Source organism: Lonchura striata, chromosome 23 (assembly GCF_046129695.1).
Source record: "Lonchura striata isolate bLonStr1 chromosome 23, bLonStr1.mat, whole genome shotgun sequence".
In the NCBI taxonomy this organism is placed as follows: domain Eukaryota; kingdom Metazoa; phylum Chordata; class Aves; order Passeriformes; family Estrildidae; genus Lonchura; species Lonchura striata.
The window spans coordinates 3,884,581-3,902,955 of NC_134625.1; the positions used below are offsets into that span (position 1 = coordinate 3,884,581).

At 49.4% G+C, this 18,375-nt stretch overlaps 1 protein-coding gene across 6 annotated transcripts in view; it reads right to left on the minus strand.

The window, feature by feature from the left end:
* Positions 1-607: 607 nt before the first annotated feature.
* The window catches only part of LOC110468167 (opioid-binding protein/cell adhesion molecule homolog), a 296,713-nt gene continuing 278,945 nt past the window's right edge, over positions 608-18,375 (minus strand). For 3 of the 6 annotated variants that reach the window (XM_021525802.3, XM_021525804.3, XM_021525800.2), the window contains 6 exons: positions 15,966-16,091; positions 15,539-15,685; positions 15,341-15,461; positions 14,803-14,954; positions 1,246-5,070; positions 608-964 (listed from right to left, as the gene is read on the minus strand). In XM_021525802.3, coding sequence (XP_021381477.1) covers positions 4,970-5,070; positions 14,803-14,954; positions 15,341-15,461; positions 15,539-15,685; positions 15,966-16,091 — 647 coding nt within the window. In that variant the 3' untranslated portion in view covers positions 608-964; positions 1,246-4,969. Of the gene's footprint in view, positions 5,071-14,802; positions 14,955-15,340; positions 15,462-15,538; positions 15,686-15,965; positions 16,092-18,375 lie in introns of all 6 variants that reach the window. The other 3 variants (XM_021525803.3, XM_021525801.2, XM_077787996.1) reach the window with 2 other exon arrangements.

The window sequence follows — 18,375 nt, forward strand, 5'->3', positions numbered from 1 at the left end:
GTCCTCAGCCTCAACTGTAGCCTCCATGGTGCCAGTTCCTTCAGGTCACCTGACACATTTGCAGGATCAGAAGCTGGTTGCTGTTGATGGCATCACAGTTTTGTGTGAGCATTTTTTATTTCTTGACCCTATGATGTAACCCAAGAGATGAGCATGAAGAAGAAGGATGGGAAGGTGTTGTTTTGAGGTGGGACATGCAGTGTCCAGGTGATACCGACATTGGGTAAAGGAAAAACCATGCTCAGGCTTTGTGGCACATCCAAGTAAGGGACAGGGTACTGAGGGTGTGGGGACAGGACAGCTGGGGGCAGGTAGCAGGGTCAGGATGGCAGAGATGTGTTGGTGTTGGGTCTTTGTGCAGCTCCTGCAACTCCCAGGTTGGACCAGCCAGCCACAGTAGAGCAAACCTGGTAGGAGGGGAAATGCCCAGATGCTTGGGGGTAATGGGGAGGGATCCAGGGATAAGTATGGAGGTAACAGGGCTCTCTCCCTCACCTCCTCTCTGTAATTGTAACTTTTTTGGTGTTCTAGGTGAGAGATCAAGGAGTGTCCAGTGCCAAGCTAGCAGACAAAGAGGAAGTTAAAGAGAGAGAGGCGGCTCGATGGATGCATTTATGTAATAATTTATTGACATAGGTAAGGGTGTCTCTTGGTGCGGGGGAGGGATGGAGGTCATGGTCTGAAATATGCCCTCCCTCCCCCTGGATGTAGCAGCTGAGGTTCTTGTCCTGAGGAACAAGTTGGGCGTTGCTGAGGGCCATGGAGAAACATCCCTCCCAAGGCAGGAAAAGGAGATGGAGGATATCACAGATAAGGCAGAGTGGGTCTGCATCGCCTCCTCCTCCTGCTCTGTGATGGGGACAGTGCAGACGAGGCATCAGGATGTGCCATGAGCAGGAGCATTTGGGCATCTGTAGGTATTCACTCTAGTGGAGGCACATCCAGCACTGGGTATCAGGCAGAACTGGCATGGGAAGATGGGAAATATTAGGGAAGCACAGATTATGGTGAGATCCCCAGGGGCCACATGCAAGAGGTGAGTGTTGCTTTGTGGCACCTGTAGTTCCATCAAATCAACTCCCTGATGGGTTGGGAGTTTTTGGAAGAGGTTCAAATCAGAAAGTCTCCCATGGCAGTCACCAATGCTTGATTCACCGCAGGTGACATTGAGAAAAGTGGGCCAGGTGACACATCCCTCCCAGATCCCTTCCCTCAGGAGGCTGGTGAGTTTTGGGAAGCACTTACCTGTCTGCTGGGGTCACTCGAGGGGGACAGCAAGATGTTCCTGATGTGCAAAGTCAGATCAGCTTATAGCAGAGCTGGGATGGAGCTGTGTACTTGTTGTGGGGTTCAGAGACAAACTCTTGGGACTGGGCTTTTCATTCCCCCATTGGGGAAGACGAAGGGAGGTCTCAAAGTGAGCAAGATTCTGATGGGTCTGTCACAGTCCCACTGCCCACAGTCTCCTGGCAGCAGGTCTCACACTAGAAGAGCTTGTGGAATGTTTTCTCCTGGTTGATGGTGTGGAAAGGTGAGGTATCCCCTGGGAGTGATGGGCACAGTCTACTGAGATTACAGCCATGTAAGGGAGACGCTGGAGGTCACAGGTCTTCTGCTCCTGGTCTTCAAGGGTTTTATATTTTGATGAAGACATTTGGTCTGTGTCACACACTGCCAGATCATGACAGGAGCAAACCTTGGGAGGGCATTGTCTTCAGAGGCGTCCCTTCATGGGGGCAGGTTTAGTTGTCAGAGTGAGCGTTGTTGCGAGATGATGGAAGAGATACTGGGAATGTCTCAGTCGTGGAAAAGAGGCCCCCGATCATGCTGCTTCCATGGTGAGTAGGTGAGTGATGAGAACTAAGACAGTCCTTACCCTGCAGGACCTCCGTCAACAGGTGCGTGCTCATCGCTCATCAGCAGACAGAGGTGGGCAGGAGCCGAGACTCACTGCTGGATTCCCAGGGGAGATGCATGGATGGGGTGAAGGGTGGCCCAAACAGCAGCAGGCCCCCAGCTGTGGGGCTTCAGGCATCACTGTCACAGGGGATGATCAAAAGAGCGTCCAGCCAAGTGCTGGGTGGGACCCCAGGAGCGGCAGAGGTCCCAGGCACTCAGGAGCCCTCCCAGCTCAGCTCAGCAGGTGCCCAGCACCACATCCCTTCCCTGGGGTGTGCGGGACCCCTGAAGCAAAGCCCCGAAGGTACAAAGTTCGTCAAACTTTATTGATACACTGCACAATCACAACCATCTCTTATTCTTGCCGAATTAGAAAAGGTTACAACTACAATGTAACATGCACAAATCTCAGGTAGTATAGCCACCCTTGGAATACAATGATCGACAGAAACTCAAGACCGGCCATCACGGCCGTCAGCAGGAGAGACCCAAGAGCCACACTGCCCCCGCCCTGGGCACCCGGCCACCTCCCGGGCATCCAAACATGGAGAGCAGTGGTCACAAATGGGTCTGCCACCCGGCAGAGCTGCGGCGGGGCCGGCCTCAGACAGCCAACACGTTCCTCACAATGGCACGTTACATGGCACGAGAAAGTCAAATGCCGTCCCGGCAGGGTACAGGGGAGCCCACCCGACCCAGGGACAAGGATGGGATGGGGGCAGCCCTGGCACCAGGCCCGCCAGCCTCAGTGTGCGTCGTGGCATCTCGTCGCCGCCACTCTCTGACTTGCCATGGCCTCTTGCCCTGTGACTCTGCAGCATTTCCACTGTGGGGACAGAGAAATTTGGGGCTGACCAAGGAAAGGGTGGGGTGGCAGCGGAAGGTGGTTGTGGGGCAGTGCGGAGCAGTAAAGGCATCAGGGCAAGGTGTCTCCTGCACCCACGGTATTTTGGAGCGGGCATGTGGGGAGGGATGTGCTGTGCTGGCTGAAGGCAGTGCCATCCCCACACGATAAACATGCCCGGGGCCATGGGATAGGACCCAGATCGCTGACAGTGCCACCTTTCTTGGATGCCAGTGGAGGAGCAGAGCAGCACCGCAGGGACCGCAGGACGCGGACTCACCCAGTCAGTACCGGATCCCGTCCACCAGGTAAGCCAGCGCCTCAGGCCAGCGCTGGGGCAGCCCCTGCCTGGGGCCAGGCGTTTTTTGTCAATCAGCCGTGGTACGTGTTGGACATCCAGGATGGGCAGACAGGAGCATCCATGGAGATTTTGTAGCAAGTCCTGGGCAGCCCATTGAGAACAGGGATGAGGATGGGCACGGCTGCATAGAGGACACGGTGGTGGCCCATCATGGCCTCTGGCTCAGGGTGGTTTTTCCATCTTGTGTGCTGAAGGCTGGCACCCCAGCTTCCTTGCAGCCACAGAAAGCAGGTTTGGGCAGCAGCAGAGTTTGCAGGGGGAAGACAGCATGTGCGTGGCCTTTGTTCTTAAGTCATCTCACTTATGGAGGGAGAAGGAAGGGACAAGGCACGGGGAGGTGCTGGGTCAGGACAGGGGACACTCTATGTGCTTGCTCAGTGCCTTGCTGTCGAGTCTCCCTGTCGCAGCAATAGGCTCCGGTGCCACTCTTGACTTTTCAGGAGCAGGATGGGAATGTCCATCCCCACACTGTGGCATCAAAGCATTCCTGGGTGGCCATGGAGTGACAAGAAGGCTCAGGGCTGCCACAATGTACCAGGCAATGGGGTCCATGGTGCACGAGGCTATCAGGAGCACAATTCCATATGCAGGGAGATGGCATGGCTACTGCCACCATGGGTGGCAGCTCCCAGGGTGGCTAGAATAAGCAGAGAGGGCAGAGTCTGGGTGTGTCTAGTTTGGTGTCACAGGCAAGTTGCAGCAGGGAGCATTGGAGCCATCCTTGTCCCTGCTGTGCCAGCACAGCAAATTGACAGAGCCCAGGCTTCCTCCACAGGGTCAGACACATCAGACTTTCCTCAGGCAGGGACACGTGATGAGCATGAGACAAGGCAGAGTGAGGACATTGCAGCTCAGGGCCCCATGAGGGGCAGAGATACAGACGGTCATGAACGTCAGAGCTGTAGCAAAAGGGCCTTGTCAGCTGGTGTTTCGATCTGTTGTACAGAGCCTCTGCCCCACGCTGCTGATGCTGTGCTTTTGATGTGCAGGTTGGAAAGTGCTTGGAAAACAAGCCCAGAGAAATCTCCCCAAAAAGTGCTGGCAGAGCATCAGGGTGAGAGCCATGGGGCAGCCCCTGCCATCAGGGGGGCAGCAGCAGAGTGGGCAGAGATCTGGAGCAAGGAGTGAGGGCCTGGCTGTCCGATGCAGCAAGAAGCCTCTAGTCTCTAGGAGGGCCGGTGGCAGTCCCCAGGGCTCACATTCCTGAGAGAGCAGCCTCGTGTCCTCAGGAAGGTGAGTGAGGGGGTTTTAGTGGGAAGCATAGGGGAGCGATGTCAGCTGGAATAGAGTAGTGGGAAGTGCATGACCCTGCTTGTGTTGGGTGACCCTCTCCCAAAGGGCCAGAGAGCATCCTGTCAGGAGCAGAGGCAGGTGATGGGGGCCTGGCGACATCGGGGTGCTTAGGGAGGAGCTTTGGCGACGAGAACTGACATTCAGGACCGAGAGGGCTGAAGGCAGAGCCAGGAGGCTTCAGCCTTGGGGTCTTTTTGGGCATAGGCGGCTTAGTGAGACGACGAGACGGACATCCCGGTGAAGGCTCTGGGCAGCACCCGCCCCGACGGCTCCGTGCCCCCGGCGTTGGAGATGAGGCAGCCACAGGGTGCACCGTCCGTGCCAGGCCACATCCCCGGGGCGATGGTGGCGGGTGACAGTCTGGTGGCACGTGGTGGGGTCTGTACAGCGTAACCGGCGGCGAGAACGATCCCGGCACGTGGGAGACGGGGCCATCCTCGGACGCTCGGCACCGCCGCCCGTCCTCCGGTGCATCGCCCGTCCGATGGAGAGGAGTCCCCGGGCGGCGCAGCGGCCGAGCCCGCGGCGGGGGAGAGGTGCGGCGAGGCCTCCCGGGACCCTCCGCTCCCTTATCAAAAGTCGAGAAGGAGGCGAGCAAGGAGGGTGGCCCAGAGGCAGAGGCCAGCAGCCACCCGGGACGCTGCGTTGCCGCCATCGTGCACCGCTCCGGGCCCTGTATGGAGGAGAGAGGAGAAAGACAAAGGAGAGCATTAGGGCCAGCTCTGAGATGGTCAGATAGAGCAAAGGGAACCCACCTCGGCATTGTCCCTGCAGTTCCCCTTCACATTCCACCCCTAAGCTGACCAGGGTGTTCTGTTCCCCCTTGGAGGGGTGGTGGATTTGTGCATTATTTGGGCATTGTAAGTGTTGAGGAGGAGGTGAGGAGGTTTGCAAAGAGCTTGAGGAACACTTAAGGGAGGCACAGTCCTTGTATGAAGAGGAGGAGGAGGATGCCCTGGGCAGGTGTCAGTCCAGCCCCACCATGCTTGAAGTTGCCCTCCTTGGGGATGCAAACAATCATGTGAGAGCCATCAGGACCAGGGGCCTTGGTGCTCTGGAGTGTCACAACTCATGACTGGTGACAATGGATCACTGGCTCAGGAAATGGCATTGTCCAGATGTGGATTCTCAGGTATGCAGGAGCATTTTGGGGTGCTGGGGCAGGCAGGTCAGGCAGGGTGGAGGCTGGTCATCTGATTACACCTCTGGAGTGAAGATTTGTTGGGGTTTTTTGTTAGGGCTGTTATTTGGACTGCAGGGCACACAGGGAGGGATGAGACAGCTCGGCAGAGTGAAGGAAGCAGAGGCAGCCACCACACACTCTGCCACAGGGCCATGGATCTGTCTGCACTCCCCACGGCCATGGAGAGGCATCTGGGGAAGTCACAGGTCTGAGTCCCAGTGCTGGCGTTCTGAAAGGGAAGAAATAGAAAAAGAAGTGCTCAGCTGTCTTAGCATCAAAACTCAGGGCATGGACAAAGTGTGAAGTTAATGGGATTCTTACACATTTGTGGATATGCTCTCAGGCCTGCAGTCACCTGGAATGGGCTCATCATAGAATCACAAAATGGTTTGGGTTGGAAGGGATCGTAAAAACCATTTTGTCCCACCCCTTGCCATGGGCCAGGAACCCTTCCATTATCTCAGGTTGCTTCAAGCCCTGTCTAACCTCACCTTGGACACTTCCAGGAATGGGGCACCCCCAGCTTTTCTAGGCAACCTGTGCCAGGGCCTCACCACTCTCAAAATGAAGAATTTTTTCCCCAGTATCTAAACTCATCCTCTTTCAGTTTAAACCCATTCCCCCTTGTCCATGCCCTTATCAAAGCGGCTTCCCCACATCTCCTGTAGCCCCTTCCAACCCAAATCATTCTGTGATTCTATGAAATCATATCCAGGTACAATAATTTCCTCAGGATGGTGTTATTCCATGTCTTTATCTACTGATTTTTTTGTGAGCATTTATCTTAATTCAGGAAGAGGCAAAGGAGAGTCTGAGATGTTAAATCCAAGCGCTGCCAGGAGGTGAAGGAAATGATGGGAAGATTGAGTGATGAGCGAGAAGCTGTGTCATGCCCATGCTCAAACAAAATTGATTATAAGAGCACATGATCATCCAAGAGGGGTAGAGCTGCTATGCCATAATCAGATATTTCCTTGCTGAATAGACCCTGTGAAATGAAAAGTGGAAACCCACATTTGTTAGGGGCAGGTATAACCTTTGCAGGTAGAATAGAAAGGGCTTCTTATCTTGGCTTCTCTCAGACCTGTTACTGCTCCCTCTTCTTTGGTTTTGACCCCTCAAACCAATGGCAGCAGCTCAGCACATCATCCAAAATCATTAAAATAGTGAAAATTTCTTCAGATTTAATACTAGGTGCTGATTAGCCTTAAACTTTTCTGTATTTACACCTGTCCAAACACTGCTAAATTGGTGATTTTCTCTAGCATCTCTATAGATGTGGATTTTAATGTGTGACTAATTCTTATCACTATTTTCTAGTTCACAGTTCTGCACTGGTTATTGGCTTTGATTTAATGACACTTTTAGAAATTTCATAATCTATCCTAAAGCAATTGCATTGTGGTTGAGTTGGAAAGCTCCCAGATAGATAAGTCACCTAATACAGAGAGGAAATAAAACTAAAAAAGCTGGGTCATTACTAGAAAAAAATAAATATTTTCTCTTAAATTTATTCTTTATTCTTTTCTGTGGAAGAACACATTCTGGTATCAGACAGCTTGGCCTTGTAAAGATTGTAAAGATACTGTACAGAAGAGACAAGAATAAAGATACAGGGACAAAATAAAGTAGTAATTAGATACGATCACAAAATCAGGGCAGATGGCTCATTTTATCACAGGCTGCCTGTGACTCCTGTGTGTTCTCTGAACTGTCACTCTCTATGGGAAAAGGACAGCTCCCACCGGGACAGGGAGAGAACTCAACTGAGGCTCATCCCAGCAAATATTTTGGTTTTGCTTTGCTCAAACCCCAGTGCCTGGGCACTGTTGTGTGAGTGCACCTGGACTCTGGCTGCCCCTTACTCAGCTTATTTATTATTGCAGTTATTTATTATTGCTTGCTTTTAGTTTTCTTCCTCTTGATTTATTTTGTGTTCACTTTTCTGGCTATTTTCTTCCTTTCCTGGCTATTTCCTTCCTTCTCCTTGAGGCAACCTTAGATTTTTTGAGACCTTGATTTGAGTACAGATGGCAAGGTTGGGATTTTGTTTCTCTCCTAAGATCATCACTAAAAAGGTCAGAAGGAATCAGGGGGTCTATGGTGAATGGTTTTTCTTAGCCTGTATTGGAGGCACTCTCAGCTCCAGTGTGAACCATGGGAATAGCACAAATGCTTACAGAGCTAAGCAGTCCCTTCACATGCACCAAAAAAAAAAAAAAAAAAAATTCCCTTTAATTTTCTGCCTTCTTTCTGTCCAGGACAGAAGTCTCATTCCTTCCACTTCACTCCTCCCAATTTGTTGCAGCATTTACCTTTCTCCAGGTGAGATACAGACACATGGAGATGAAGGATTTAGAATGTGTCTCTTGCTGCTTTTCATTTTCAGGACTCTGGAGAAACGGGAAGGGAACATGCCCATGCTCAGGGTGCTGCTGGAGCCTCTCTTTCCTAGAGGGCTCGGGAAAAGACAACAGCTCCTCTCTGCTTCTCATGGTCTGCAACAGCAGCTAATGGGGAAAGTCAATCCAATTCTTCCTGTCTGAGGACAGGAATAACTGGAAAAAGTCCGGGGGACCTACTTGGGGGAGTCCAGTAAGTCATGTCTGAGAGTAGAGGTACCTACAGTAAGTCTTGGCAAGCTCCTTGGGATGAGATTTTTCCTGATATTTTCCCTCAGGTAGCTGCATAGTCCTTCAAGGCCTGTCCCTGCTCATTGAAAGGGGGGTTGGACTAAATGACTTTTAAAAGGTCCCTTCCAACTCAAATTATGGTTCTAAGAAGACTCCAACAGGGATGTTCACCCCTGTGACTGAACAGCCACCCAGCCCAGAGCAAGGAACAAAATGTGGTGGCTTCTCGCACACAAAAAGGAGACACAAGTTGAGCAAGATTTAAGGCTTGCCACAGACACAGACCCTGGAACACTCTGGTAATGTGAACAGTGACTGTAGGTAAGCATTTTATACCATAGTATAATATATGGATAATTTACAGCATTTAATAGCAAAGTCGGCAATTGGCATTTCATGAAATAGTTAAGAGAAAACACAGAGTAAGTACCAAACACAGGAAGAGAACTGCACACATGAAATGTAGGGACCAAGTGGAAATAAAAGTGTGAAATAAAAAAAAAATACATGTATAGTAGGTAGAGAATAGGTGAAGGCAAACTAACCCCACAGGGTAACAGGGAATGTGATGGGAAAAACCCAGCAAAACAAAACAACTCAGTGAAGAGGAGGGAGCTGTCCCTCATCCCTTCACATGGAGAAGAAGAGAAAACTGATAAATACTGAGGAAAAAGAAGGTATCCCACTTCAGCTCTGGCTTAATTCACCAAGACATAAAGGAAGTTCTTCCCCCTCACCTCCCAAACTGCCCAAACCACAGTGCCATGGCACAACCTCTGCCCCCCCATGAAAGTGCTCCCATTTGAGACTCACAGCTAATTTAGGCTAAGTTTATTAAAGACTAATTATTTACCTGTGTGTTGATGATGATTAAATCTTAACCCTGGGTGACGTGTCATGTTAATGATTTTCTAATAAAGCCTGGTTTAAAGTTTCAAACTGTGTTGGTATCTTTGAAACATCTCACCAGATCTGCAGCTGCAGAAGGTAAAGGTCAGTATGGACAGAGGGACACAGAGATACAGGGGTTCCAGGCAGAAGAGATGGAGCTACATCTCTCAGGATCTACATCTTCTCCCAAAAAAGCTGAATGCAGACAGGCCAAGAGGGGCAGGTACCCACAGGACAGGGGCGAGATGGAATTTGGAGGCACAGCTGGGGCCAGGGGCAGAGGGAAGGGCCAGGGAGCCTGGCACGAGCAACTCTGGTGACAAGGGAGCTGGAAGTCAGCAGGCAAGCTGGGGTGAGGGTGGGACTGACACAACACCGGCACCATGGCAGGCAGGAGTGACACAGCAACAGCACACGGGGTTCCCGGGTGTGAAATGGAGCAGAAGGAGTCGTGACAGGGACACAGACTCAGGTCCAAGCTCTGGTGTCACTGCTGGAGCCTGGAGCTGGTGACCTCAAATACTGGAACAAGAAAAATGGCTGAACTCAGCAAAGCCCAGCATGGTCCTCAGAGTGGAATGCAACCTCAGATAATCCCACGTTAATTGGATGACCTCAAGTAACCCTAATGACCTAAAGTAACCCCAAAATGCCCTGTCAAGAGTGAGCTTGACCTCTAGTAACCCAAATGAGAATAAGTTTGACCTCTAGTAAACCAAATGACCTCTAGTAACCCCAAATAGTAACTGGCTGACTTCAAGTAACCCCCAATGACCTCTAGTAACCCCCCAGTGATCTCCAGTAACCTCAAATTGCTCTGGACAGAGCAAGTTTGACCTCTGGTAACCCCAAACATGAACTAGTTGACCTCAAGTAACCTCCCAATGACCTCTAGTAGCCCAAATGACCTATAGTAACCCCAAATATTAACTGGCTAACCTCAAGTAATGACCTCAAGTAACCTCAAAGTGCTCTGGACAGAACAAGTTTGACCCCTAGTAACCCAAATGACCTATTGTAACCCAAATGACCTATAGTAACCCCAAATATTAATTGGCTGACCTCAAGTAGCCTCAAATTGCTCTGGACAGAACAAGTTTGACCTGTGGAAACACAAATTATCTACAGTAACCCCAAATGTTAATTGATTGAGCCAAAGTAACCCAATGATGTAAAGTAACCATAAAGTATTTTACAGGTAACCTCAAATGCTAATTAGATGACCAAATAACCTCAATTAACCCCAAGAGTAAGCCCGTTCCAGCTCTCCTGGAGCTCCTTTAGGTACTGGGAGGGATTCAAGTCTCCCCAGATTCTCCTCTCCTCCAGGTGAAGAGTCCCAGCTCTCCCAGCCTGGCTCCAGAGAAGAGTTGCCATTTCCTGAGGGGCATTTGGAGCAGAAGATGCTGAGGGGATGGATGGCTCAGTCCAGAGTCATGAGGCACCAGCACAGCCACTCCCAGCACCAGCCACCTGATCCCACCCAGAACATCGTCACAGCATAATCCACTCAATTAACAGGAAAAAAATAATTTTATTGTTGACCAGAGAGAATGGAAGCCTTTCTAATTCCCCACCCAACAGTGCTCTGTCCCCTCCACTGCTTCCAGCAGGGCTGGCTGTGGCACCATGGCATAACAGTGTGTGACCACCAATCCCTGGGCTGTCCACCAGCACATTCCTGAAGCAAAATAAAGCTCGGGACTGCAATTCCCCAGACTGGCAGCAACTTCGGAGCTTACACATCTCAGCCTTTTTGTGGGGTACTAATAATGGCAGGTGGCAACTTGAAGAATGATGAAATGAGGTGTAAGCTGCTCCTTTGACCCAAAAAGCGTTGCTGGTGGCAGACACAAAAGAGCACTTGGACAGATTCACCTGCCCTTCAAAGCTCCTGTAATGCACAAAAGTAGATGTGGGGTAATTACTTTCTCTCCTGTACAAAAGACCTGGTTCAGATATTTATACTCCCTGAATACAGCACTGCCTCCTTCTCCTCTCCTTACTAATTTCCACTCCTAATATGTCCTAGTTTTGTCAGATTACTGGTTTGTGTGAACAAATAAACACAGAAAATCACTGCAATCACAGACACTCCACAGCAATAGGTAAACAGAGTAAAGATGCTATTTCTTACTTTTTTTTTGTTTTTGTTTTTGCATATGTTTTATTGATTCACTTTTTGCAAAATTCAAATATTTGTAGTGAGGCTCTGGCACAGAAAAGCTGTGGCTGCCCCTGGATCCCTGGAAGTGTCCCAGGCCAGGCTGGACAGGGCTTGGAGCACTCTGGGATAGTGGAAGGTGTCCCTGCCCATGGCAGGGGGTGGGACTGGATGAGCTTTAAGGTCCCTTCCAACCCAAATAATTCTGTGATTCTGTGACTTGTGTTTTAAGTGTTTTAAGTCAAGCAGTCTTTAAATATTGAATCAGGGCTCTTATTCTTAAAGACATAATTGCTTTCCCTTGCTTTTATGTATTTAGTCTGAAGCTGCTGATTCTTAAGAGAGTGCACAATAAAGCATGAAAAGATTTTATCTCTCCATAGAATAATTGGTTTAAATCACATCTACCACTTGGTATTTTAACTTATTTTCAGTTAACTCACCCAATCATCAATCAAAAAGATTACATACTAGAAATGAGACCCTGAATACTGGAAAAAATGCAGATGGCATCTTTTATAAAACAGCTACATCTCTCTTTATTCCAATAGCTCTTCAATGGAAAGGGCCAATAAAAGGTCCCAGAGCTCCCAATTTGGAAAGGGAGTTTGGGGGAATTTCCCTTGGTGACTGAGGGACATGCTGTACTTGAAAGTGATATAAAGATCCAGGTTTGGGTGGGGTTTTTTTCCCCTATCTCCATATATAAATAGCAAGTACAAAATGCAACATGCTCATCAAAAAGTGAACCCAGACATGAAATCTTTAAATAAAAGAATTAGCAGATTTCCAACCACTTGTGCTCCTCTCCCCTTTGGCAGAGGCTGGTAGAGACTGTCCAAGAAAAACCACGCACGTACCCAAATAGAAGCTCTCCACAGAGCCCATCTTTTCCACACTCCCCTGTGTTTCCAAGAAGCTGCAGTTTTGACAGACAAGCTGTTGAATTTCACAACATGTTCACAAAATGAAAAAAGCGCAATCCTTGAGAAAGGATGGGATCCCACCTGCTTAAATTCCTTTTTGAGCTCACTCCATGGCCTGCTCCTCACTGCTCCAGTGTGCTTCACTCAATATACTCTTGATAGATGGGGGGGAAATAGAATATGAATATTGCCTTTTCTCCATTAAAAGTTACAAAATTAAAATAGCTTTAGGTATCCTGAGTGTTCACACATCAATATCCAAAAGATGTGCCAATATCCTTTCAAAGACAAATTTAGGCTTCGCTGTTGGTGCAGGTAAATACCCACATGAAAAAAAATTGAACATTTTAAGTTTTAACTTTTCCTTCCTAATGCTTTTTCCTGCTGTCTCACTAGTAAATATTTTCCTAATCTTCCTTTTATAAAACAAGGATTAGAAGAACATTAGCATTCCACTGAACAGTCAGTTACCAACAGGAGTTGCCACAAGGCAGGGAGAACCACAGGACTGGGCTCCTACATCACACTTTTTATGGATGATTTTTAATATCCCTGTTTTACCATCTATGCAATCACCTCTAATGTACTTCACTTCAGCCTGCTGGACGTGTTTGTGGGATTAATTTATTAAAACAAGGTGAAATTTTGTTTTCTCTGCATGTTGGCATCAATTAATAACTGTTGTGAGAGGATTGCTGTGCTGCCACGGGAGGAGTGTGTAAAGAGCAACACTAACTGCTGAGAGAAGGAAAAATGCCTGAAAACAGATGTTGTCAAATAAAAGATAACCACGTAATAGTTTGGAATAAAACCAAAATTCCCTAATCCAGTCCCCTCCTGACTAGAAGGAGTTACCTCCACTGCAACTTTTTATTTAGTCTGGTTTCAAGTAATGAAAAAAATAGACTTAGGTGATGTTATTTTGTCTCACATCAGAGAAGGAGCAAGTGTAAGAGTGCCAGAAGGACAGGGAAACTGAAAAAAGAATGGATATTGGGAAAATTGAATTGGAAATGTACTTATTTATCTACTAAATATCATAAATACAATATTTACTACACACAGTCATAGAATCACCGAGGTTGGAAGAAACCTTTAAGAGCATCAAATCCAACCATCAATTCAGCAGTGCCACTGTAACTGTAAACCCCTAAAACATATATATATATAATACCTTATATACATTGTAAGTTATATATTGTACTATGTAAAAACTAATAATGTATACTAGATATTCTATAATTTATATACTGTGAGTATAATACATAATATATAATAAAGAATAATATGCTTATATATAATAATATATGTCAACAAGACAGTATTATTAAATATATGAATAACAGTTGTTTTCATATATATATTTATTTTATATATAATAAATATATATAAGAATAAATATATATATGAATAAAAGTTGTTTTCACATATATTTATTATTTGTATATTATTATTAATAGTAATATGTACAACATTATATCATATTGTATTATATATAGTATATTATACTCTACTGCATTATTCTGGATATTGAGAAGATTTCTTCACCAAAATGGTAAAACAGAACAGAAGAGAGCAGTGGAGAGGGAACAGAACCCAGAGATTTGACCCGAAGAGAAGAAACCAGACCAGGGCAGAGAAGAACTGGTTAGAATAGAAAGGCCTGGACCAGCCCCTACCCAAACACAAACAACCCTGCAGAATGCAACAGAACAGAGTGGAGCGGAGAACACGTGAATGGGCCAGCCAGCCCCACACCCAAAGCCAAAGATGTGCCCCCTCCCATCACCCCAAAACACCAAACAACCCCAGGTCCTCCCTACAGTGCAAAGCTTTGCTCCCACTTTCCATCCAAACTCCAAGCTAGTATGGAAATTCTTCTCCCTCTCAACATCTCCTTGAGCCTGCTACCTGACTTCCACCCTCTCCCTCCTGCTGGGGGAAGGCAGGCTCCTGCTGTCCACCCTTGGATCGTGACAGCTCTCTTGGCTTGTCAGAATGCCAAAGGGACATGCCACGGGTACACGCCACCTTCCTCAGTGACAGCTGTCCTTGATGACGCCACTCCTCAAACACCTTCCTTCCCTGGCCACCTGAATCACCCAGGCTGATGTCACCCATCCTGCTATTGCCAGTACAACGTGATCACTGCTGGCAGTCCTGCCAGCAGCAAGCAAGGGAAAACCCCCACACCATGCACCCAGAGTGTGTTCTCACCTGTCCCAGGCTCCCTCCTCACCCCTGTGCTCCAGCAACACCAGGGCTCAGCCGACTGTGGCCAACTGTGCTGTGTGCCCAGTGTCGGGCTGATACAGATCTCATCCTCTGAGCATCCTCTGGCAGGACCTCTCTGCTCGGGGCTTGTGCTGTTTGGCACTTCAATGGACCAGGAACACCAAATACAGCCAGCTCTGCTCCATCACTCCACCACTGGCCATCTGCCAGCTTCCTTATCTTCATCCTCCTCATCATGCTCTTCGAACTCCTCTTCATCCTCCTCCTCCTCTTCCTCTTCTTCATCCTCCTCCTCTACAAATGCTTCCTCTTCACTCTCTTTCTCTTATTCCTCCTTGTCACTTCACCTTACTGTAAAAAATTAGGCACCTACCATAGAGGATGATGCTGGCGTTGGTGTTGCCCAGCTTGTTCGTGGCCACGCACGTGTAGTTGCCGTAATCCTTCTCTGAGACGTTGAAGAAGGTCAGCGTGGACAGGCGGCCCTTGCTCTCGATCCGCACTCCCTCCAGCCCGTTCGCTAACCTGCAGAGAAACACGGATAGCAGTGCTGGGAGAGCTGCGCTGGATCTTGCCCCTCCTTGGGCACCCCTTTGCTTCCCACCAGTCAACACCTCTATACACCCAAATGCTCCCCCAATGGAGTTGTGCATCCCAGTTTTGAAAACAAACTTTCCATTCCACTCTCCATCCCATAACCCAGCCTGACCCATGTGCCCCACAGCCACCATCTCTGGGAGAAACAGCTCTAGGATTACCTCAGCCCTTAGCTGAGCACCCACCAAAATGAGTTGATCCCAGCCTTTTTCCACACGACGGTCTCAGGCACTGTCACCTCCCTCTACCTCCTCACCTTCTCATCCCAAGGCTGTGGCTACTTCCCATCCTCCCCCCGCTCTGCAGCCCCTCACCTGGTGTCCTCCTTGAACCACTGAAACTCCGCCACGGGAACGGCCGAAGCCTCGCACTGCAGGATGCCCTTCTGGCCCACCGAAGCGCCCGTGTTCTTGGCGTTGGAGATGTACGGCGGGTCTGCAGAGACATCTTGCTGTGTCACACCAGGCCATGTGCACCCACCCCCCTGCCATTCCCCTGTGCCCTGCACTCACAGTTGACAGTAACTTTGACTTTCCGCATGTCCGGGACGGACACGTCGTTGACGGCGCTGCATTCGTACTCCCCGGACTGCTCCCGTGTGATGCCCGTGATCTCCAGGTACTCGTCCTCACTCACGAAGGTCTGCCCTGGGGGATGTACTGAACGTGTGGCACCATAACCAAGGACACCAACACCAAGAATTTCCCTGTGCCCCTGCCCCGACACTCCTGCCTGGGAATCTGGCATCCCCTTGGCCCAGCAAGCACTTGACAAGCATCCTCAGCCCCATCCCAGGCCACACCAAAATGTCAGCCCCTCTGATTGTGGGTCACCTTAATGCCACCCTGACTGCCTCTATGGGGACAACCATGCATCCCATGCAAGCCAGGACAGTTCCTCCTCAGACCCAGGCAGTTCTTCCACCAAGCAAGGACTCACCTTTCCCAGAGAAGTGCCGCCACGTGACGGTGGGCTCCGGTCTCCCAAAGGCCAGGCACATGAGGGTCACGCTGCTGCCCTCGTTCACGGTGATGTCTGACGAGATGTTGACAATCTGGGGGGGCACTGCAAAACATAAAGGCCACCAAAGACACCATCAACACACCAGCTTGCCAGGCGCAGGTGGGAGGCCCCAGCCATGAGACCTGCCCCATCGTGTGACGCTGGTGCCCACTCCATTGCCCTGTCCAGTCAGCAATTCCGTACCTCCAAACCAGTATCTTGGACTGGAGCCAAGCATAGATCTGGGGTTTGGAGGGGTCCACTCACTGTGCCAGCCCCCCCACTCCATGGCCAAGACCCCTATAACCAGCTCTCGTTATGGCCTGTGACAAGCCTCATATTTTAGCATATTTATTAAAGCTGTTTAAATTACTGAGCGTCTGCTCCTTCAATACCGGCCAGGGTGATTTATATTGCTCTATCCCCAGATACTCCATCTAATAAATAACTTGGCAATCTCTGTACCCATAAATATCCCTGGCCATGGCAAAAAGCAATTAAAGCTCGCTTGCCGATGCTGCTTCCTGGCACTCTGGGCTGTCGGACACAACCCCCTAAAGGGTCTGCACCCAAGGGAGTAAATGAGGCCATATTTAACAGCCTCCCCAAATGAAAAACCATATGTACAAAGCCAGAAAGGAAGTCCTGTGCCCCCTCCCCAAGCACAAATATGCTGAAAGTCCAGGTCAAGTGGCATCAGATGCCCAACCCTTGCACCCAGGACTCTCCTGCAGCGCTGGGATTCCAGGATAATCACCTGAAAAACCACTGTGGCCAGTATCAGAGCACTGCCTGGAAGGGAAAGTGGGGCTTCTTGGCTCTCCTCACACCCCCAGAGAAGCTCTCCTCACACTCCCAGGGAGGTTCTCTTTTCTCCCAGCACGGGAGAGGCAGCACAGCAGGATGAGCCATGGCAAAGATACGGTGCAGGCTTTGCAGCCCTATGGGTTCTGCAAAGCAGTAAATTTCCCAGCAACTTGACACATTAATATAGAAGTACAGTCTGTTATAGCAGAGGGAGATTGTCTGAGTCCTTCAGGGGAAAGCAGCAATCCAAAAATGAAAAGTGTGTGCCGGCAACTGCTGGAAAACGTAGTTAACGCTTGGAGCAGAACCGGCCAGCTCCGACAGCGCAGCCACAATGAGCTCCAGGAAGGCTGTAAATGGCCCTTCCTCACTCAGACAAGATAACACTAATCCATATTACCAGCATCCTTACACCTCTTCCCTCCAGTAACAGCACCTCGAACTGGTACCAGGAACATGTGAAAACTACAAGAACATCCAGGATGGAGCTTCCCACAACTGGGCATTTTTCATCTACTCCTGAGCTCTGCAAACCAGTCCTCCTTGTGAGCAGTTTTGGTCTGAGGTGACATCACCATTGTTAGTGGATGCTGAGACCTTGGGATGCCACCCGTGCTCCAGATGATGGCCTGTCTCTTCTTCATGTGATTTTGCCTGCAGATGCTGGACTAGAGTGTTGGCATGTGATGCAGGGCATCAGGAAAATCACAGTCATCATTCTATCCTTGCCCTACCAGACACCTCCAGTTCGAGGCTAACATCCCTCTCCAGTTTCCTAAATCCCAAACCACAAGTACAAAACAAGATGGAGAAACTGGTGCTCTGGGCACAGATGTGAGCCTGTCCCCCTCCTGGGCACAGAAACATTTTCACTCCTTTGGAAAAAATTACCACTGCCCATAACCACTACAGTCCCAGTGCTCCCATTCAGAAAACCCCAAACCATACAAACCCACATATCAGCCTGAAAGCTCTTCCCTTAGCAAAAGATGCTGACACAGACATGCCAGCAGGTCTCACATGGGGAACTGCATTTCCTGAACACCCAGAGGCCAGGGAAGCACGGCCATGCTTCCACTGCCTGCCTTAATCCAATCAGGAATGTCCCTGTGAGCCAGCAGGGACGTGCACTGGAGGGACACCCATGGACAGCACGGGGACCTCACTGGGGAGCTCGATACCTGTGACTGCGATCGTTGCCTACAAGGTTACCAGGACTTGGAGAAGGACATCAAAGGACCTTGATTACATTTTTATAGATCCCACTGACTGGGCTGTAAAGGATGATGTCTCAAGGACACATTGGTTTGCCATGGGAGGAGCAGCTGGAAACTAGGGCCACTTAGGGATGCAGACAGGGCAAGTTTGATGGCAAACATGACATGTGGATAAAGCCAGCCCGCAACCACATCTCATCAATACCATGAGATAAGGATGGCCAAGGCATGGCTGCCCTGACAAGCACATCCCACCAAAGCTGTTTTGTCTCAAGGTGGTGATGACTTGGGATTGGTGCTGGCCGTGGAGTCCAAAGGCTCTC